General features: G+C 47.9%; 1 protein-coding gene across 1 annotated transcript in view; it reads right to left on the bottom strand.

Moving 5' to 3' along the window:
- The window catches only part of BAIAP2L1 (BAR/IMD domain containing adaptor protein 2 like 1), a 51,504-nt gene that overhangs the window by 3,191 nt on the left and 26,087 nt on the right, over positions 1-22,226 (bottom strand). The window contains exons 4-12 of the mRNA XM_056866412.1: positions 9,003-9,064; positions 8,836-8,907; positions 7,143-7,280; positions 6,497-6,649; positions 5,375-5,542; positions 4,623-4,773; positions 2,983-3,190; positions 1,756-1,833; positions 744-924 (exon numbers count right to left, since the gene is read on the bottom strand). Coding sequence (XP_056722390.1) covers positions 744-924; positions 1,756-1,833; positions 2,983-3,190; positions 4,623-4,773; positions 5,375-5,542; positions 6,497-6,649; positions 7,143-7,280; positions 8,836-8,907; positions 9,003-9,064 — 1,211 coding nt within the window. The remainder of the gene's footprint in view (positions 1-743; positions 925-1,755; positions 1,834-2,982; positions 3,191-4,622; positions 4,774-5,374; positions 5,543-6,496; positions 6,650-7,142; positions 7,281-8,835; positions 8,908-9,002; positions 9,065-22,226) is intronic.

Here is a 22,226-nt window from a genome sequence, read left to right as displayed (position 1 = left end):
CATTCTCTATATCGGGAGCCCCCTCCCGAATTGAGCAGGGTAAATTTAACTGGATGAAATACAGTCGTGACGACGCTCGAGTCGTACAACACCGAGAAGTCGCCTCTCCGCACCACAAAGGACTCCGCGCGCTGCTTCGCTCAGCGCCTTCCGCCCAGCTCATAAATCTCGAAAACTTTTGCTTCCATAATGATAATCTAATAGGCCTCACCAGTTGGCTGCAGACTAAATGGATCAATTTATAATTCTGACATTGTACAACGAGTTAGGATGCATTTATTTTTTAAAAAAACCCAAAACGGAACCTGCAAAGCAGGGCAAAATATAGGTGCTGACAACATAATTGTTTTGAAAACGGCTTGGCCCCAGAACCCAGAACATAAAAGCTTCCTTCTCGAAAATAAGGCTATCGCAACATTTTTTTAAAACGTAGCCTTTCGTAGGAGGAAACCGACAATATCTCGTCATGAGGTTATCGCCGTGATAATGCCCGGCTGAGAAACCCACACTGCACCCTGTCTTTGCATGTTGGAGGCGCCGCCATGCGCCCTATCTCTCGGATGTTCTGGAGAAATAGATTATTTACGCCACCTGTTACGCAGCCAAAAACACCACAGCAAAAAGGTGGGCATCATCTGATCTTTCGCGGGGGTCTTTCCTTGCTGATTCAGCGCTCACGCACACAAGCGAATAGTGTGAAGCAGGACTTTAGAAGGCGGCGTTCGAGCAGGAGTTCTACTTACGGGAGCTGAGCTCTCTGGTTTGGTCACTGGCGCTTTAAGTGCAGCTGTCGTCTTAGAAGCCTCCAGTCTTGACTCAGAATTTGCTCCTGTTTGCCACGGTACCCCGTAATCTGGTGGGGGAAGGACAACCCCACCTCTGTCCGTCAGGTTAACTGAGCTGATGCTTCGGACAGGCGCAGTACTGGAAAGGAGGGAAATTGTTATGGATCTACCAAGGGGAGAACTCAGTTCACAGTTTGTTGCCTTCAGTTAAACCCCACCTTTCTCCACAATGGGCTTACGTCGTTCTCTTCTCCATTTTATCTTCACAACGACCCTGTGAGGTGGGTTCAGCTGAGAGTGTGTGACTGGCCCAAGGTCAGCCAGCGAGCTTCCATGGCAGAGAGGAGATTTAAACCTGGGCCTCCCAGATCCTATTCTAACATTTTTAATTTTTTAATTGATTTTTTAAATATTAATAATGCTTAAAGGTAGTCCCCTGTGCAAGCACCAGGTCATTCCTGACCCATGGGGTGACGTTACATCCCGACGTTGACTAGGCAGACTGTGCTTATGGGGTGGTTTGCCAGTGCCTTCCCCAGTCATCTTCCCTTTACCCCCCAGCAAGCTGGGTACTCATTTCACCGACCTCGGAAGGAAGGAAGGATGAGTCAATCTTGAGCCGGCTACCTGAAACCGACTTCCATCGGGATTGAACTCAGGTCATGAGCAGAGCTTAGAATCATAGAATCTCAGAGTTGGAAGGGACCACCAAGGTCATCTAGTCCAACCCCCTGCACAATGCAGAAAATACACAATCACCTCCCCCCAGTGACTCTGATGCCATGCCCAGATGAGGCCCCCCCCCCAAATCCTACAGGATCCCTGGCCGATAACATTGTACTACTGAGGCAGCACTGACAGTTTATAGACTATCTCTAGGGAAGCCAATCAGATTTTAAGCTTTCATTTTCAACCCCCCCATCTTGAAAATGTAAAGGTTTTGCACCCGTCTCAACTGAAATAATGTTACCTTGGTACAGGAGCACGAGCTGTCTCTTCGACCGGTTCTTCGAAGGGCTTTGTATAAGATGAAGGGAACCAACCTTTTCTAGAACAGGAAATAGTTAACAAAAAGGTTGATTTGTTGAGATATTTATACCCTGCTATCTCCCTGGTGGAGACCCAAAGCAGCTTACGACATTGTTCTTCCTCTTTTTTATCCTCACAACCACCCTGTAAGGTAGGCTAGGCTGATCAAGCATGTGGGCCAATGATCACCCCGACAAGCTTCCAGGGCAGAAGAGTGGGGATTCGAACCCAGATCCCAGTCCAGCACACTACCCACTAACACCAAGCTGGCTGACAACCTTGTAATGCTTGGTAGAGGCCACTCTGCATGAAGTAGCATGACAAGGGCTGGCTAAGACATTTACTGAAGTTTGGGACTTGAATATTCTGGACAATTAATTCTAAATTGCAAATCTGCCTCAGTGTGACGTTTCAATGCCCCTCAACTCCTCCCAGAGTGCCTATGAACGACACCCTAAGAGCCTGGTGGGGGTGTGATACAGCTACCCAAAATTAATCTCATGGGCACTATGGAAGTCCTGAAGATTGGGTGCTATTACAACCGATCTCCGGGTGACAGAGAAGAAGAGTTGGTTTTTATATGCCAACTTTCTCTATCACTTAAGGAAGAACCGGCTTACAATCACCTTCCCTTCCCCAAAACCAACACCCTGTGAGGTAGGTGGGGCTGTGAGAGTGTGACTAGCCCAAGGTCACCCAACAGGCTTCGTGTGTAGGAGTGGGGAAACCAACCCGGTTCACCAGATTAGCCTCCGTCGCTCATGTGGAGGAGTGGGGGACTCAAACCCGGTTCTCCAGATCGGAGCCCACCGCTCCAAACCACCGCTCTTAACCACTACACCACGCTGGCTCTCGAGATCAGTTCCCCTGGAGAAAATGGCCGCTTTGGAAGGTGGACTCTATGGTTTTATACCCTGCGGAAGTCCCTCTCCTCCCCAAACCCCACCCTCCTCAGGCTCCACCCCCAACATCTCCAGGCATTTCCCAACCAGGAGCTGGCACCCCTATCCATGAGGGGAAGACAGGCAGGAGATGCAGAGATGCAACGCGTAAGCGTAAGCAACAAACGCGAACGATCTATTAAGACGTCACGGTAGTCCGAAGACAACCCAGTCCTTTCATCCTCCCGTTTTAATCTTGGAATCGGGGGACGTCTCCATCCACTCACACTTTAGTAACGTCGTGCTCCCCATACAGCCAGCCGTCCCTTTCCTCCGACACCAGCAGCGTGATGGTATCGCCCTGCGCAAAGCTCAGCAGGGTTTTGTTGCTCCCGGCGGTGTGGGGGAAGATGGTTTTAACTTTCTGCCTCTTCATTATGTTGAGTCCTGTGGCAACAGACGTGGAGCGTGATAAGCTGGAATCGTCCGCGTGATCTGATTTAAGAAGTAAATAAACACAGGTATGCACACATACACAGCGACACAGCGTCGGGGCAGAGGATAATAACGGGAAACGGAACCGAATATTAAGGAGATGAAAAAATGAGTCGCCGTCTTGATTTCCCCCCGTTTTAGTTTGCCAAGCAATTTGCAGCGTCAATGTCGACGGAGTTATATCCTTCTAAATCAATGGGTTTAGACGGGCGTAACTCGGCATATGAGCAACTGCTGTTTCCATCTCAAATGCATACACACACCATCAAAGTGTCTAGCCCAGTAGCACCTTAGAGACCAGCCAGATTTTCAGATGGATGAACAGAACTCTGACTCTGAAAAGCTCACCCCCCCCTTGAAAATCTTCTTGTTCTCGAAGGTCCTACAGGACTCGAATCTAACTCTTCTATTGCAGACTAACACAGTTACCCACCGAAACAATAAAAATATATACGGGTTGAGTATCCCTTATCTGAAATGCTTGGGACTAGAAGTGTTTTGGATTTTTTTGGATTTTGGAAAGTTTGCAAATACATAATGAGATATCTTGGGGATAGGACCAGAGTCTAAACATGAAATTTGTTTACGTTTTATAGACACCTTATACACATTGTCTGAAGGTAATTTTATACAATATTTTAATAATTTTGCGCATGAAAACAAAGCTTGTGTATATGGAACCACATGAGGTCAGGTGTGGAATTTTCCACTTCTGGCGTCATGACGGCACTCAAGAGGTTTAGGATTTTGGAGCATTTCGGATTAGGGATGCTGAAGCTGTAGTTCTTGCGAGCAGTGGTCTGTGTCTGGACTGCTCCCGAGAAAAACGAATCCCTGCATGTAGAAAACTAGGCGCCAGGAAAACCTAACAGGCAAGTTTTCTATGCGCAGGGATTTGGTGGCGGGGTTTAGACAGACCTTTGGTCAGGCGACCCCTGCAGTCCGGAAGCGGCGCAGTCCACACACAGATTTCCCATCCTCTCAGACGTCATTTTGGAGAACGGAGCCAAAGTCGGCAAGAGTTCAAACGCTCATTCAGAAGGAAGAGAATCGGGCCGGCTCAAATGGCGTTCGGAAGCCCCCCTTCAAACCCCAGCTAATTAGCATCCCATTGGCAGAGCATGAGCAAAATCCGGAACAAGACAGCCTCCCGGGCACGTGCTCTCGGCACAAACTGTTTTCCCTTTCTATACCAAAAGCGGTAATTAAGTTTCGACTAGTAAATGCCACAGATGCTTTGGAATGAATGCCCCCCTTTGTCCCGGCTTCTGGAACCCCAAAGACCTTTAGTCAATGAGAACGGTCTTGAAGATTCCAGCAGATTCAACAGTGTTATCGTGAGCGCGCAAGATTTTTGCCCATTACAAGCGGAGTCGATTAAAATATTTACGCTTTCAAGATACGTCCCCCTCACGCAGAAACAAAGCCTTACTTGTTGAATTATTTAAGCTCTCCGATGTTGCCTTTGGAACCGCTGCTGGGTTGTTAAACATATCAACTAAGGGACTCGTATAGGCTCTGACGGTAGGAGCGGGGGGCACTTGGGCAGAATTCCTACGTAGCGAGTCGTAATCCTTTCCCACCTACCGACACACACACAAAAACAAATCCTCAAGCATCGGTGCAACGGAAAGATACTTCAGGGCAACAGATTCGACAATTCTCTTCCCATATGCAAACAGCAGCCTATTAAATAACATTTTCTCACCCATTTGAACAAGGACAACAGCTGAGTTTTTGAACTTTGGCGGTGTAAAGTGCCGCCAAATCGTAGCTGAGTCATGGCGACCCCCGTAGGGTTTTCAAGGCAAGAGATGTTGGGAGGTGGTTTGCCATTGCCTGCCTCCGTGTGGGCTGAGAGAGTTCTGCTAGAACTGTGACTGGCCCAGGGTCACCCAGCAGACACAAGGGAAGGGGAGGGAAAAGAATTTCTAGATGGCAAAATGAGGGAAAAGAAAAAGGAAGAGTTGTTTTTTTATATGCCGATTTTCTCTACCCTTTAAGGAGAATCAAATCGGCTTACAACCTCCTTCCCTTCCCCTCCCCACAACAGCCACCTTGTGAGGTAGGTGGGGCTGAACTGTGATACGGCGAATATCAATGCCACGAGCAACTCTCTAAATTAACCATTCTTTGCCCCACCCAAAAGAAAACCGGGAATGAGCAGGGATTGCTCCCCCTCACCATGTTGTTTCTCTCGATCATCGGTGAAGGCATGGGAGTTCCCGAGATTGGAGTGGAGACTGGCGTCTTTATCTCTTCTAATATGGTCATAACCTTCTCCGGCACTTTGGTGGCATCGCTGCAGGTCTCCAACCACCCGGGCAACTTGGAGTTCAGTAAATCCGTACACTATCAAGCATACAAATCGAGTTAGGAAGGGTATACATGTTTTTAGATTCAATCTTTTTTTTTAAAGAGAGCAGCAGGCTAAATTGTGGACTTTGTTACATCAGTGCGGACATGGAAGGATCAAGGCAGAGATGCTCAACGTATCCTGCTGGCAGGAAAAAATGACATCTGGTGGCATCTAGCACATTGTTCGAGGACGTATACTTGAGAAACACAATCGCAGAAATCCAGTGTTGTATGGAAACACCGCCACCTCCATACAGTGAGAAAAAAAATGTCACATCGACATTTAAAAAGTCACCAGGGGCAATTAGCTGCAATGGTGTAACGTGGTCGCTCAAAGGTTCGCTCGTCGGCCGGGTCATTCGAGTTTTCAAAGCGTTTCGTGTTGTGAATTTCAATCATCGGAGCCCAAAATGCGGTCTTTTCACAACGCCGTCTATGGCTGCATTCACACGCCACGACAAGCCCCATTGAAAACGCCAATTAAATTCTGAACAGGCACGAGCGCATGTGTCCTTCCTCCTCTCTTTGGACACAGAGAAGACTTTCCCGGGGACGCTCAAGCGCCGATTCACAGTGGCGTCCAAACGCAGGTGCCGTGCTGAATCGAGGCTTGTTTTCCTCCACACAATTTGGGATTCTAAACCGGGACCAAACCAATGTACAGCGTCCCGGCTTGCTTGCAGCAAAACAAGCAGCAATTCAGCCTGGGCCCTGCAATTCGGACGTCGCGGTGAACGGGAACTGTATTTGGCAGGCGAGTCCTCCCCGCGCGAAGGGAGGAGCAGGGGGACCCTCGCAAACACGGTGACGGACAGTGCAGACCGCTCGATCGGAGTTGAACGAGCATTCAGTGTCAGAATGCAGCCTATGTCCTGGGAAACCGCAACGTCCCCCCAAAACTAGGCCCTCGGCTTCTCCGGCAGCTTCCTGCCTCCGTCTCGCACTCACCTCCACGTGGTAATACTTCATGTGCTGTGCAAAACTGCAGTGCTTGTCCACCAGGAAACAAAATCTTTTCTTCTCTTCAAGGAGAGCTTCCCTGCAACCTTCGGCAATAAATCGTTGAATATCGCTCTGGCGGGAACTCACCGTTTCCAAATACTAAATAGGAATATGAAATAAGAGATTAGAGGGGGGGGGTCTTGATGCATTTAATTCTTCCTACCCAACTTGTATCTAATGGCAACCGCGGCACCTTATATTCGAGAATAATCCTTCATTCTTGACCAAGACTTAAGAAATGAAGTTGCCTACCCCCCAATCTAATTCAAGACATTCCAGTAGGGGCTACGTGTCGTCTGGCTCAAGGGAATGCTTAAAAAAGTATTGGTTGATGGAGACTAATAATTAGCTCGTGATCAGTCCATATTGTTCTGTTTGCCAGTTTATGGCAGAAGACCTCCAGATAGTTGAGGCCCTTGCCCACCAATGGTTCACCTGGGGGGCGGAAACTGGGGCCAAACCACAGAAGGAGTCTGCACGCTTGCTTTTTAAAATTCGTTTTCCAACTGATCGTGGAGAAATGTCAAGCTAACGCTCCCCCATTCTTGGACATGGGGGGGTGGGGGGGAAGGATCTGAAAGAGAGCCCTCACCTCTGTTTCTTTATGCTCGTATTTTGTGGCGTTTCTCCCCCCTTGACTTTTCCTTCGGATCTTCTTCAGCTCTGCCTCCGATTTTTCCAAAGAATCCAGCTTGCTCCGGTGTTCGTTTTGGTATCTCTTCAAAGTAGCCTGCAAAAAAAATTGCAGAGTTCAAGCATGTCACAAATCCAACTTAGTGATTCCGTTTCCAAATCAAGACACCACTCCATTACTGGCACGGTTATTCAAGACCCATGCAACGCAGGCCTGCAAAATCATTAAGCGGTCAAATCTACCGTAGGAGCCTCAAAAGTGGCCCTTAAAACTACCCCTGAACTCAATAGCTGGATCAGAAATTTGCTATGAAGAAAATGTTGGGTGTTTCCACACTATCCACAGGGCATCAACCGCCCAAGCTTCCAAAGGCTGCCTTGTCTGTTTCAGGGGAGAGATACCGCTACGCAGACGAAGCGTTCATGATCAGGGAACAAACAAAATACTTTTCACAGATTTGAAGACTGCTGAGTAGCCCTTTTAGTGGCATTCACACTAGGTTTGCCAACCTCCAGGTGGTGGAGAAAAAAAAGACACCTCTGTACTATTATCAGGAGGATGAGAAAACCAGTACAGGAGCAATGCTGATAACAATGCTAATATATTATAGCTACATATACACTTTACAGTATGTGACAATGAAACCACCAACGACACATACATTCAGTACAACAGAGGATGTACAAAATTCCACAATTAATTTGAAATACAAATCCTATCAGGTAAGTATTAAATAAGTCCTTTGAATTAACTACCTTGGTCTTTTCTCAAAACAGATGCTGCAAGATGAACAGTCAAGGAGAATACGATCGTTTCGGAGCACAAGGCTCAGTTCTGCTTCAGTCCTTCAAAAAATGCAATGCATGCAATCATATATCACCATCCATGTTACCAGGTTTCAAAGAATAACCTTTTCCAGAATAAAGTGCATAAAGTGAACGCCACTTGAGTCCTTACCAGGAGTGGAAGGAACTCAGCATCTTGCCCTTCTGGGGAAGCATTATGCACTTTATTCTGGAAAAGGTTATTCTTTGAAACCTGGTAACATGGATGGTGATATATGATTGCATGCATTGCATTTTTTGAAGGACTGAAGAAGAACTGAGCCTTGTGCTCCGAAACGATCGTAACCTCCAGGTGGTGGCTGGAAATCTCCTGGGAGTACAACTGAACTCCAGGCGACAGAGATCAGTTCCCCTGGAGGAAGCGGCCACTTTGCAAGAAGAAGCAGAAGAAGAAGAGGCAGAAGAAGAGTTGGTTTTTATATGCCAACTTTCTCTACCTTTGAAGGACTCTCAAACCAGCTTACAATCGCCTTCCCTTCCCCACAACGGACACCCTGTGAGGTAGGTGGGGCTGAGAGATTCGGAGAGAACTGTGACTGGCCCAGGGTCACCCAGCAAGGCTTCATGCAGAGGATTGGGGAAACCCACCCGGCTCACCAGATTAGAGCCCACCGCTCTTGTGGAGGAGCGGGGAATCCAACCCCGTTCTCCAGATCAGAGTCTACCGCTCTTAACCGCCACGCCAAGCTGGATTCTATGGCATTATACCCCCATTGACGCCCCTCCCCGAAACCCGCCCTCCTCAGGCTCCACCCCCACAATCTCCACGTTTCCCAACCCAGAGCGTTGCAAACCAACCTACTTACGTTCATGTATTTGACATCCAGTTCCGTTTTCTTCTCCAGCTCAGATATAATCTCCTTGTGGAATTTCTTGAACTTTGGGGGGGGGGGGAGAGACAGGAGACAATAGGGTCAAAGGGTTCCGCAGGCACGCACGAGCCCCCCAAATATTGCAAGAACGCCCCACTTACGCTTTCGTCCAGGCTGTCGTTGAGTTTCTTCTGGGCGATGGAGATTTCGATGAGGACGTGACCTGTTGGCGCACACGCAAACACATCCGATGTGAGTTAAATCAAAAGAGTTTCCGTCTAGACTTTAGGAAGAGTTTTCTAACAGTTAGAGCGGTTCCTCAGTGGAACAGGCTTCCTCGGGAGGTGGTAAGCTCTCCTTCCCTGGAGGTTTTTAAGAAGAGGCTCGATGGCCATCTGTCATCAATGCTGATTCTATGACCTTAGGCAGTTTACGAAAGTGAGGGCATCTTGGCCATCTTCTGCTCACTGGGGGTGTGGAGGGGGGAGGTAGTTGTGAATTTCCTGCATTGTGCAGGGGGTTGGACTAGATGACCCTGGTGGTCCCTTCCAACTCTAGGATTCTATGAGTTGTGAATCGACAAAGCCATATTTTTCTGCATGCCTGATCTCCAGGCAACAGAGATCAGTTCCCCTGGAGAAAATTGCCACTTTGGCAATTGGACTCTATGGCATTGAAATCCCTCCCCTCTCCAAACCCCATCCTCCTCAGGCTCCACCCCCAAAATCTCAAGGTATTTCCCAACCCAGAGCTGGCAGCCCTGATTATACCCCACTGAGGGCTCTCCCCAAATCCTGGCCTCCTCAGACTCCACCCCCAAATGTCCAGGATTTTACCAGCCTGGAGTTGGCAACCCCCTAGGTACATGCCCTGCGAGGGAGAGCCGTTCCCAAAAAGCAACCCCCCCACCTCAAAACCATTTTACAGTCCTTTCTATAAAAGGATGCTAGAAAGGAACGAACTCTCCAAGCTTAAATAGCTGGGTGCGACAAAGTAGGAGAGATTTATTAACTTACTATCAAAATAACAAAAAAACATAGAGGATTTGGACAGAATATGGGATCCCACTATATCCAGGATGGAGAACACACTTAAAAGTCTAGATTCTGTTGTTGCTGGTCCATAAAGAGAGCGGTTATTTAGGAAGCTATCGCATTTTGGGATGAACTGGCAAAAAGGAATTTTACAAGTATAGTTAATGAATTATAGATAAAGTGTAATGTAGTTTATATGATAATAGTATAAGGTAATTGTAAACACTGTCAGAACACTTCTCCGGAGGTCTAGTGGTGGTAGGATACACATTTAAGGTGGGTGGTGGTTATTTGGGCACTGTCTATTCTATAATATCATAATAGAAGATGTAAAACTGTAGTATAAGTGCTCTTTTTGTATTTTTTTTTAGTTATTTATTTACGTGATTTATAATTTGTTATATTGTTTATGCAAAAATTAATAAAGATTTATATAAAAAAAGAAAGTTATATGTTTTATGGGTTTCATAAGTACTGGTCGGCGTTAATTTGTTAAGAAGGCTTTTTTAAACTGTTGCATTATTGTAAATTTTAATAAATTATGTATATAAACCATTTTACGGGGCCGTCACTGGGCCGGGAAAGGCAAGCAAAGGTTTAGGTCTTGGCAGTTCCTACACAAGCTCTGTTTCCCTTCACCTGAGAACACAGCCGTCCCACAACCTGCCGCCTCGCCTATTTCCTCCTCATGTTTCCAGTCAATATTTTGACACCGAAACCATAGCGATCCCGCGGCGTGCAAACAGCGAGAGCAAACCGGATTTCTTTTTGCATAAATGTCAAGTAGTACCATTGATGGCAGATGGGGGGATTTTTTCCCCTGTAAAGTAAGTTTTACTAGGAGACGGAACAGGGTCGGGAAGTATGCTTCGGTTCCTCTGCGAGAGGCCAGACGGGAAGTATCTATCGTAAATACCATAAAGTAGGGAGACAGACAGGCTTCGGCTAGGCTGTGGGTTTTTTTATTTTGAATGCATTGCATCTGTTGGAAAATGAACATCTGTTGGAAAATGAACATCTGTTGGAAAATGAACAATCTTGGGCAGGGTTGCACCCTTCTGAGCCCATGGACTTCGATGGACTTAGAAGGGAAGAAGACGAAGTTTTTATATGCCGACTTTCTCTACCACTTAAGGAAGAATCAAACCGGCTTAAAGCCACCTTCCCTTTTCCTTCCCACAACGGACACCCTGAGAGGTAGGTGAGGATGAGAGCGCTCCAAGAGAGCTGTGACTAGCCCAAGGTCGCCCAGCTGGCTTCATGTGGAGGAGTGGGGAAACCAACCTGCTTCTCCAGATCAGAGTCCGCCGCTCCAAACCACCGCTCTTGACCACACCAGCTCCCGACGTACTTCAGACATGCTCCCAAACCAGTGTAGAATCTGAATGCCTACCATATTTATGCAAAAACGTGCTAGCCGCGTGGCAGAGGACAGCTCGAATGGTGGATCGAGCCCGGCAGAGGCCCCCAAAGAAATTTTATTTGCAACGGCATGTGATTAATTACATCTTATAACACTGGTTCCCAACCATGGGTCCGTGGACCCCCAGGGGTCCGCGAGAACTAAATTAAGGTCCGTGAAACAAAGTTATAAACCCATAATAAATCAATATTTCCAATTAAAAGTTCTCTATTATAAAAATATATATTCAAATATTATTCTAAGCTTAATGTTTAACTAACAGTGATGATTAAAGTTTATTTTCAAATTCTCGGAATTTTTATTTTGGACCTTGGGGTCCCTGCACCGAACAAAAAAGTCCTAGTGGTCCCTGGTCAAAAAAAGGTTGGGAACCACTGTCTTATAAAGCTGTAATAGCTCGACACGGCGTCGGTTTAAGAGGCAGGGAATGGACACACAGTTATTTTAACGCCAGAGAAGCAGAGCTAGAGACACCAATGTCTCATTCCCACACAAAAGGGTGGGTTAAGAACAAGGGGGCCAGCATAGTGGCGTAGTGGTCAAGAGCGGTGGTTTGGAGCGGTGGAGTCCGATCTGGAGAACCGGGTCCGATTCCCCACTCCTTCGCCCGAGCGGCGGAGGCCAATCTGGTGAACTGGATTGGTTTCCCCACTCCTCCACGCAAAGCCAGCTGGGTGACCTTGGGCAAGTCACACTCTCTCAGCCCCACCTACCTCCCAGGGTGTCTGTTGTGGGGAGGGGGAGGGCAGGTGATTGTAAGCCGGTTTGATTCTCCCTTAAGTGGTAGAGAAAGTAGGCATATAACAACCTCCTCCTCCTCCTCCTTCTTCATCATCCAGCAGCAACCTGATTAGAAAGTCCAACCGTGTGGCTGATAAGACCTCATCAGAGGCAAGTTTTGTTCTTTAATAAGAAGCATCTCAATATTTGATGAATGCTTAAGGAGAACGCCATCCGCCAAACCTGAATCAAATCATGCCAGGAGACTTAATCATTTTATAGCTTTTGCTTCATTATGCTTCTCTTTTTAAACCAGGGGCCCAACCTGCCACTTCCCTCTGCGTTAACTACGGTAATTTAGATAAACGACTATGTACCTGAAAGATTAAAGGGATTCTTTCTTTCTCTTTTTTAATCTTCCTCTGCCTGTAACACGTTTCGGGGAACACCTTACAAATCCTACTCGAATATGCTAAACGTCCCCTTCTCTGCGGGAAGGCCCTTAAGATAATTGCTCGGCAAATATTGTATTAAAAGCCTCCAGCGTGCAAGTCGGATCCATATTTTATTCAAAACACGAAGTGTCACCGTTCCCACGGCGGCAAACGAAGCCTGAAATTAAAAGATTATATATTGGCCTCACATTGGCATTGTCTATGCCAACGATTGCCCCCCCCCCTTTTTAAAAAAGGATACTAATTTGGATCCTATGACTTTTCTCTGCTTGGTGGAATGTGTTGGTCTCCTTGGCTATTTTGACTAATTGGGCGTGGGTGGGATTCCTAGGGAGGCCAGCCTCCAGGTACTAGCTGGAGATCTCCTGCTGTTACAACAGATCCCCTGGAGAAAATGGCCACGTTGGCAATTGGACTCTATGGCATTGAAGTCCCTCCCCTCCCCAAACCCCACCCTCCTCAGGCTCCGCCCCAACCTCCTGCTGGTGGCGAAGGACCTGGCAACTAGTGATTCTGTAGGCAAAATGCAGATTATATATATATATATATATATATATATATATATATATATATGTGTGTGTGTGTGTGTGTGTGTGTGTGTGTGTGTGTGTGTGTGTATGTGTGTGTGTGTATTTATCACACACACACACAGAGAGAGAGATAAATAGATATAGATAGATAGATAGATAGATAGATAGATATAGAATAGATAGATAGATATAAATGCAGAAGATATATATGCAGAAGATACTGCCCATTTATGGAAATGCTGTTTCACATTTGGAACAAGGGGGTTTGAGTGAGAAAAGTGAACCTAATTTTAAAAAAAAGATTTTGCTTGTGCAAGAGGAGAGGAAGAAGAAGAGTTGGTTTTTATATTCTGACTTTCTCTACCACTTAAGGAAGAACCGGTTTACAATCCCCTTCCACAACAGACACCCTGTGAGGTAGGTGGGGCTGAGAGAGCTCTAAGAGAGCGGTGACTAGCCCAAGGTCACCCTGCTGGCTTCGTGCGTAGGAGTGGGAAAACCAACCTGGTTCACCAGATTAGATACTGCTGCTCATGTGGAGGAGTGGGGAATCGAACCCGGTTCTCCAGATTAGAGACCACCGCTCTTAACAACTACACCAGGCTGGCTCTCCAGAGTTGACACATGAGAAATAGAGACGTGAAGGCATTGGGGAGGGGGGGAGAACCGGGAAAAAATCTGGGGGGTACACTGGCGGGAGGGTGGGGGGCAGGGACATAGTGTCGGGGGCAGTGTCTCCCGCCGATGATCACTTCCAGGGAATACCCGAAAGCAACGGGGCCAGCTCTAGGAGTCGCTGCGGCGAAACCATAGAGTTTCCAGAAATTCCTAGAGCTACCTCCCTGGCTCCCAGATGTTCCTCGAGAGTGACATCATCAAACAGGCAACGCCAGTGAGTTTTTAAATTGCACGCAATGGTTTTATTTTAATTTTTAAAATTTCCCCACCCAGAAAAGACTGGCGCGGTCATATCGGTTGCCAGCAGGCAGCCCCTCCTTACCTGGGAGTAAATTCCCAGCACCTCCTGGGCTGCCCTACTAGTTCCATAAGCTGATTAAGAATGAATCAATAATGTTCTAAGCTGAAGGGCCGTTAGGCGTGAGATTACAAAGGCCTTTCATCTCCCCACATCAACAGCAGGCGTCAGAACAACATTCGGAGAATGTTAAGCCCCTGTTCATGCATTCAGCAATTCTGCACCGGATCAGACCAAAAACTAATAAATAATAAATTCAAGGGCATAAACAGTTTATCCTTACTGCTGCATCAAGGAAATGTAAACTAACACCGCAGAAAAATATTTCTTGAACTTATTTTAAAAGGATCGCTGTATCGCAGTGAGTAATTTTGGGATTCAAAAGGGAACAGGTGCATTATTCATTATGCACCACACACACACACATGTCCCTTCCAACTGGCACGTTCAAGCTGCCAACCTCCATACGACGGATCTCCAGACTACAGAGATCAGTTCCCCTACAGAAAATGGCTGCTTTGGAGGATGGATTCGACGGCGTTGTACCCCCCCTGAGGTCCTTGTCCTCCCCAGGCTCCACCCCCAAATCTCCAGGAGCCCCCTAGCCTAGAGATGGCAACCCTACCCCCCACCAACAGCCAGGAGGGACCTGGCAACCAGTACTTCCTCTGCATAAGCCCACTGCCCAGTATGCTGATATTCCAACATACCAGCTATATAAGGTTCAATAAAGAATTTTTTTGGTCTAAATAGTAATTTTTCAAACGAGTGTTTTTATATAACACTGTTGCTTTAACTGGATCAGTACAACAACGTTGGATGCAGAAATGACAATTGAAAGCCCAATTCCTTAATAAGATATACAATAGTATCAATCTTCACTTATACATATATTTGCTCTTTGAACTATTGATGCCACTGGATCCCATAAGAAGATGGGCTTCCCGTATTTATACCCGTTTCATCTATACAGGCTTCATCAATCCAAGAAATCCTTGGGTGGCTGCAGTATTGGGTGGCCGCAATATTCTATATTGTGGGATCCTGCATGGCGGGGGAGGGTTGGGGTCACTGGGGATGTGGGGGGGAGGTAGTTGTTAATTTCCTGCACTGTGCAGGGGGTTGGACTAGATGACCCTGAGGGTCCCTTCCAACTCTATGATTCTATGATTCTAAGGTGCTTTATCTAATACAAATACTTTTATTGGCATAATGTGTTTAAAAGAATATACAAAAGAATAACCAAATAAAACAAAGATTAACTGACCACGAACGTCAGAGCAAATTCCCTCTAACTCCTCCAATCTGCTCATCTCAACATTTCGGGAAGTCCACCAAACCTCGGTCCAAAATACCTGGAACACCTTGACAATCCCAAGCTCAGGAAAGCTTTTACGCAAGCCAGAACCAACACACTGCCCTCTTCACCAACACACGATTCGTCGTGGCAGATTCTTAAAAATACCGTATGCAGATAGAGTCTGTAGATGTGGTGCACGATGTCCCGATTCCCTGTCCCACGTACTCCTGGAATGCCATCTATATGACACTTCAAGAGACAACTCCATAAAACCTTTAATTCCGAATTCCTTCTCAAACAACAGGAAAACACTCCAAAAACTACCAGCTGATCGGGTGCTTTATCCAAACACGAGGAGTATACCTCATTTATTCAAATGGAAGAAGAAGAAGAAAGAAGAAGAAGAAGAAAGAAGAAGGAAGAAAGAAGAAGGAAGAAGGAGGAAGGAAGAAGCAGAAGAAGAATTGGTTTTTATATGCCGACTTTCTCTACCACTTAAGGCAGAATCAAGCCGGCTTGGAATCACCTTCCCTTCCCCTCCCCACAACAGACACCCTGGGAGGTAGGTGAGGCAGAGAGAGCTGTGACTAGCCCAAGGTCACCCAGCTGGCTTCGTGTGTAGGAGTGGGGAAACAAATCCAGGTCACCAGATTAGCCTCCGCCGCTCATGTGGAGGAGTGGGGAATCCAACCCGGTTCTCCAGATCAGACTCCACTGCTCCAAACCACTGCTCTTAACCACTACACCACGCTGGCTCCACGCATGGCAACCTCGGGTACCCAGGTTCTGTTTTCTAGATTGGGTTTCATTCCCCTCTTTTCGTCTTGTATCGATGATTACATACACATACATTATAGGCACTACTTTCTATGTTTATACCTTTAGTACCTGGAGGTTGGCAACCCTACGCAGACCTCCAGAACAAGGAACACCCAATTCCTGCCCAGCCGCAGGCCTGAGCTCGCTGAAAGGCCCTGCATTGTCAAAGCAGGTTGGGCAAGAGAAGATCGCCCGGACGGGTCTCGGCTTGTGCCCTGAAGTCTCTGCGAGCTGGGGGAAAACCCGCAACGACCTAATTACAGGAATCCCAGGGACGGCCTCCGGCTCTGAAGTGTTTGCAACGGACGATCTGTTAAGTCAGTGGCAAATATCACGCGCCTTGACGCCTCGGCCGGGCGGCAAGGGAGCAGCAATGGGACTTGCGGCTGAATAAAAACGGGAGCCCAGCCGCACCGTAAAAAAATGACCCCCCCCAAAATGGGGGGGGGCCTGAGTGTTAAATGGACAGCTGCGACGCGGCACTTCCAAAAAGTAAAACCGGAAGCGCCGTCGTTGCGCGTGACTCCTTGAGGGGGACCTAGCAGCCCTACCCTCCCATCAGGAGTGGGGGACTGGGGGGGTGGTCAGCGTGCCAGATCCAGGTTGTAACACTCCTGGAGATTTGGAAGCGGCGCTTGGGGAGGATAGGGACCTCAGTGGGGTACAGGATTGCCAACCTCCAGGTGGTGGCTGGAGATCTCCCGCTATTACAACTGATCTCCAGGCGACAGAGATCAGTCCCCCTGGAGACAGCAGCTATAAATCTTCAACTCTAGCTAACACGGCAGTAACAAATTCCAGCAGAAATCAGCTGACCACGGAACCAAGTGCATCTTTCGATCTCGGCACTAAAGTTTTTCCAGCTGGAAAAATTATATTATTTTCTCTGGTGTTCCAACTAGTTACAATAGAGTTAATACTCTGGATGGATGTATATTCTATATGGACTTTTTCCCATGTACTTATACGTTAGATATATGGTCCGTTGTTCATTCAGCGTTGTATGATTTATGACATTTGTAACTGCTTATTCTATGTTGGTATGTTAAAAGGATAATACATTCCTGAAAAAGTATCTTCAGAGTGATTGGTGGCTGTGTACTGATAATTAATTTTCCTGTATAGGAATTTTCCACAGTCTTATTTCAGTACACTTTATAATTATAGTAACTTCCAGGTGGTGGCTGGATCTCTGATCTCCAGGCGACAGAGGTCAGTCCCCCTGGAGAAAATGGCCACTTTGACAATTGGACTCTATGGCATTGAAGTCCCTCCCCTCTTCAAACCCCGCCCTCCCCGGGCTCCGCCCCAGTATTTCCAGGTATTTCCCAGTATATCTCCAGGTATTTGCCAACCTGGAGCTGGCACCCATCACTTAGCAGAGCTGTTTGCGGTGTTTGGTTGGCAACGGGAGAGCTATCTCGCCTATGCATAGACGAAGCATTGTTTCGGAAGAGGAAGCAGCGTACAGAGGGAACAGTCTTAACATGTCGACAAAATAATACTGCATGAAACAAATCTATTACTTCCTGGATAAAACAACTAATGACCCTTTCTGAGAAGCGGATACTGCTTCTCAGCTGTCAGGTAGATCGGTGAACTGCACGAGAGCGGCGGCAACGTTTCTCTTTATAGTGTCAAGAAAACCCCATTTGGGTATTTCCCAACCTGGAGCTGGCAACCCTAGCAGGGTACAATGCCATAGAGTCAACGCATCCATTATCTCAAGGGGGACTGATGGTTGCAGTCTGGAGATGAGCTGTAACTCCGGGGGATCCCCAGGTCGCACCTGGAGGCTGGCATCCCGAAGAATTTCTAGCATAAACTTCATCCGATGCACTAGAGCGATGCTTTTACATCCTCAATAGAAAGTTACGTGGGGATGTTTCTGCATGTTTGAGGGGGGAAGAGACTTTACAAAGAGAGGACAGTTTGAAATGAGAACCAATGAAAAAGACCGGCTCATTCAGACTGGGCAAAGACCACCATGGCACAGTTGCTAAAGGACCACAAACTTAGAGACACTGAAATCTGTGCCTAGATAGCACCAGTCTGATGTCAGGACAGATACATCCAGCTCCAAAAAAAGCCAAAAAAAAAAAAAAAAAAAAAAAACTCCAAGCAATATCTGGAGAATTAAAACTTTCTAGAAACGTTGAGAACTTGGCATCTCCGCCCCGGGGGAAAGAGGAAAACAGCCCAGAAATGTGTGGGAAAATAATTACGAACATCTGCAGAAGCGGCTTGCTTTCAAATAACTCTCGGCTTCGCTTCCCGAGGATCGAACCAGACAAGATGCAGGCAGGGCAGAGCCTCTTCTTCAAATCCAGACCTGCCCCAATCACATATAAATGGGGGGGCCCTAAGGCGTGAACACATGAAGCTGCCTCATACTGAATCAGACCCCTGGTCCATCAAAGTCAGTATTGTCTACTCAGACCGGCAGCGGCTCACCAGGGTCTCAGGCAGGGGTCTTTCACATAACCTACCTGCCTAGTCCATTTAACTGGAAATCCCGGGGATTGAACCTGGGACCTTCTGTATGCCAAGCAGATGCTCTACCACTGAGCCACAGCCCCTCCCCTAGAATCATAGAAGGGACCACCAGGGTCATCTAGTCCAACCCCCTGCACAATGCAGGAAATTCACAACTACCTCTCTCACCCCCCCAGTGAATCCTACTCCATCCCCAGATGTCCAAGATGCCCTCCCTCTCATAGGGTTGCCAACTTCCAGGTACAAGCTGGAGATCTCCGTGCTATTACAACTGATTGCCAGCAGATAGAGACCAGTTCACCTGGATAAAATGGCCGCTTTGGGAATTGAAGTCCCTCCCCAAACCCCACCCTCCTCAGGCTCCGCCCCCAAAACCTCCCGCTTAGGATTGCCAGGTCCCTCTTTGCCACCGGTGGGAGGTTTTTGGGGTGGAGCCCAAGGAGGGTGGGGTTTGGGGAGGAGAGGGACTCCAATGCCATAGAGTCCAATGGCCAAAGCAGCCATTTTCTCCAGGCGAAGTGATCTCTATCAGCTGGAGATCAGTTGGAATAGCAGGAGATCTCCAGGTAGTACCTGGAGGCTGGCAACCCTACTCCCACTGGTGGCAAAGAGTGGCCTGGCAACCCTGCCCGGCGGTGAGAAAATGGGGAGATCGGCGCTCCCCGGTGTGGATTCTCTGGGTCCAGAATCCTCCACGAGGCCAATAACTTACACTCCCGTCCCAGGACACCCAAGAGGTAAAGTTGCATTTTTATTTATTGAGTCAACACCGTAGGCCCTCAGCTTATTAATAAGAAGGAAAGCCTCCGTGTAGGCGGGGACGTCAAGAGAGATGAAAGCCATCCAGGCAACCTGGCTGGCGGGGATGAGCTGGCATCGATCTGCCCCAATCTCCTCCTCCAAGGGAGATGTGCCCTGGCAGGACCCGTCCCGGTATTCCAAGAAGTCATTGGGTGCAGAACGGGACAGCTTGGGCCGCGAGGTCCAGCCAAGAGGTCCACCGCTTGCACCCAAATGCCAACTTGAGGAGACAGGAATGAAGCAAAAAAACAAAAATAAAAAACCCTATAAATTAAGAAGAAGAAGGAGGAGGAGGAGGAAGAAGAAGAGGAAGAGGAGTTGGTTTTTATACACCGACTTTCTCTACCGCTTAAGGGAGAATCAAACCGGCTTACAATCACCTTCCCTTCCCCTCCCCACGACAGACACCCTGGGAGGTAGGTGGGGCTGAGAGCGCTCCCAGAGAACTGCGACTAGCCCAAGGCCACCCAGCTGGCTTCATGTGTAGGAGCGGGGAAACAAATCCAGTTCGCCAGATTAGCCTCCGCCGCTCGCGTGGAGGGGCGGGGGAATCAAACCCGGTTCTCCAGATCAGAGTCCACCGCTCTTAACCACTACACCACGCTGGCTCTAAGACCAGGATGGGACGCTCTGCGGGTGTCCCATGCTCTCGATCCTCCATCGGGGGCATCGCCACACCTACGACCGCAGGCGCGCTCTCTGGGGACACGTGCAGCTCCGGGTACATTGCCAACTTGCAGTGCCGTGTGTGTGTGTGTGTGTGTGTGTGGGTTGTTGAAGAAAACCAACAAAGAAGGGCCACACGGTATCTAGCCGTCACGCCCCGGTTTGCATATTCCCTAGCACTGCTTTGCTTGACGGCTCCGCCCTGCCAGAAACACGCAGCGTCAATCCTAACGCTGAGACATTGCTCTATTATGCATTTCCAGCGCTGACGGAAAGCCTGACACTTCAGGGGTGTTTTCTCTCGCCCTCCCAGTTTTGTCCGGAGTTCAGGGGCCATGGCTCAGTGGTAGAGCCTCTGCTTGGCATGCAGAAGGTCCCAGGTTCAATCCCGGGCATCTCCAGTTAAAGGGACTAGGCCAGTAGGTGATGGGAAAGACCTCTGCCAGAGACCCTGGAGAGCCGCTGCTGGTCTGATAGACCGTGCTGACTTTGATGAATCGAGGGTCTGATTCAATATAAGGCAGCTCTATGTGTTCTTGTGTTCAAGATCGTTTTGGGGGACGGGCTGTGGCTCAGTGGTAGAGCATCTGCTTGGCATGCAGAAGGGTCCCAGGTTCAATCCCCGGCATCTCCAGTTCAAGGGACCAGACACTGTCCTTCAGTGTTACTCCTCTGAAGATGCCTGCCACAGCTGCTGGCGAAACGTCAGGAAAGAAAATACCAAGACCATGGTTACACAGCCCGGATAACCTACAAGAACCAATGAACTCTGACTGAAAGCCTTCGACAATAGTTCAAGACTGAGCTATTTTCAGCTACATGAATTTTGCTGGTTCTGCTGTGACTGCCAAAGAGATTTAATGCTGGCTGACGAAGCCAATGTATATTGGCGAAAACGCGATACATCCGGAAGGCGTTCCCGGGCTCTGCTCTGAGCTTCGCCAGGCACTTTGTGCCACGATATTGCATATTTCAAACGTCTGATACGTGGATTTGCAATCTGTTGTCCAATTGAGACTGTTCATTGTTTGAGGCTTACAAGCCCCTTGCTAGTGGACTTCTCCGTCCTCCCTTGTGGACTGCTGTTGTTTCGTGTTGTTGTTTTACGTGGTCTTTGCTCATGTTGTTTTGTTTGCACATTCACATTACTGTTACAATGTTTGTATTGCCGTATAGTTGTTGAAATATACAAATTGTTGTTCATTGAATTCTATTGAGTATACACTGGCTTCGTACTGGTTCTTCTTAGCAACCTCCAGGTATTAGCTGGAGGTCTCCTGCCCTCACAACTGGTCTCCAGGCGACCGAGATCAGTTCGCCGGGAGAACATGGCCGCTTTGGCCATTGGACTCTATGGCATTGAAGTCCCTCCCCTCCCCAAACCCCGCCCTCCTCCGGCTCTACCCCAAAAACTTCCCACCTGGCAACCCTACCCCTAGCTATGCGGTAACTACATTTCAAACGCCAATGTAAACAAATATGCACCTCCGTCTTAATGTACTAGAAACTTGAACTCTCTCACAGCGCTCAATAGAGAACCAACCAGGAAGCTGTAATCATATTTCATACCTGAGCAGGAAAATGGATCATAGGCTTAAGAAAACATTGCTGAAGACTAGATCTTCGTGAATGCAAATATGCCAGAAAGTCAGGTTCAATTACTGAGTATTCTTGCAGAACCGCTCGCTGCGAGCGATTCTGGGTTTTTCCCCCCCACCGGGGCGAGCATCGCATATGCTCATGACAACTCACATGCTCAATTAAGTTCCCATCTCCCCCCGCCCCCCAGCCCTCGGCGTTTACGCATATTACGTCTCGGAGATTCAGATGGGAATCTTAAGCCTCAAAACCGGTTGCGCGAGAAACCTAAGCCGCTCGGAGGAACGGCGGCTGGATTACCTGCTCCCCATTTCAAACCAGCATTGCAGAATTACAAGTCCGGCTACCCGATTCGCAGCGCGGAAACGACGCTGGCAGACCTCGCCCTCGCTCTCAAAACCGGAGCCGATAAAGCGGTCCTGCCATTTTCCCAAGCTTCTTAACATCGGTCTTAGTTCAAATTTCAATACCTTTATTGGCATACCATTGAGCAGTCGATCAAATAAAACCAACCCTCTAAACGTCATTTAACCTCCGCCTCTTAACAATTTCATCAAAACATTTAG

This window comes from Euleptes europaea, chromosome 21 (assembly GCF_029931775.1).
Source record: "Euleptes europaea isolate rEulEur1 chromosome 21, rEulEur1.hap1, whole genome shotgun sequence".
In the NCBI taxonomy this organism is placed as follows: Eukaryota; Metazoa; Chordata; class Lepidosauria; order Squamata; family Sphaerodactylidae; genus Euleptes; species Euleptes europaea.
This window is presented reverse-complemented; position numbering and strand designations above follow the sequence as displayed.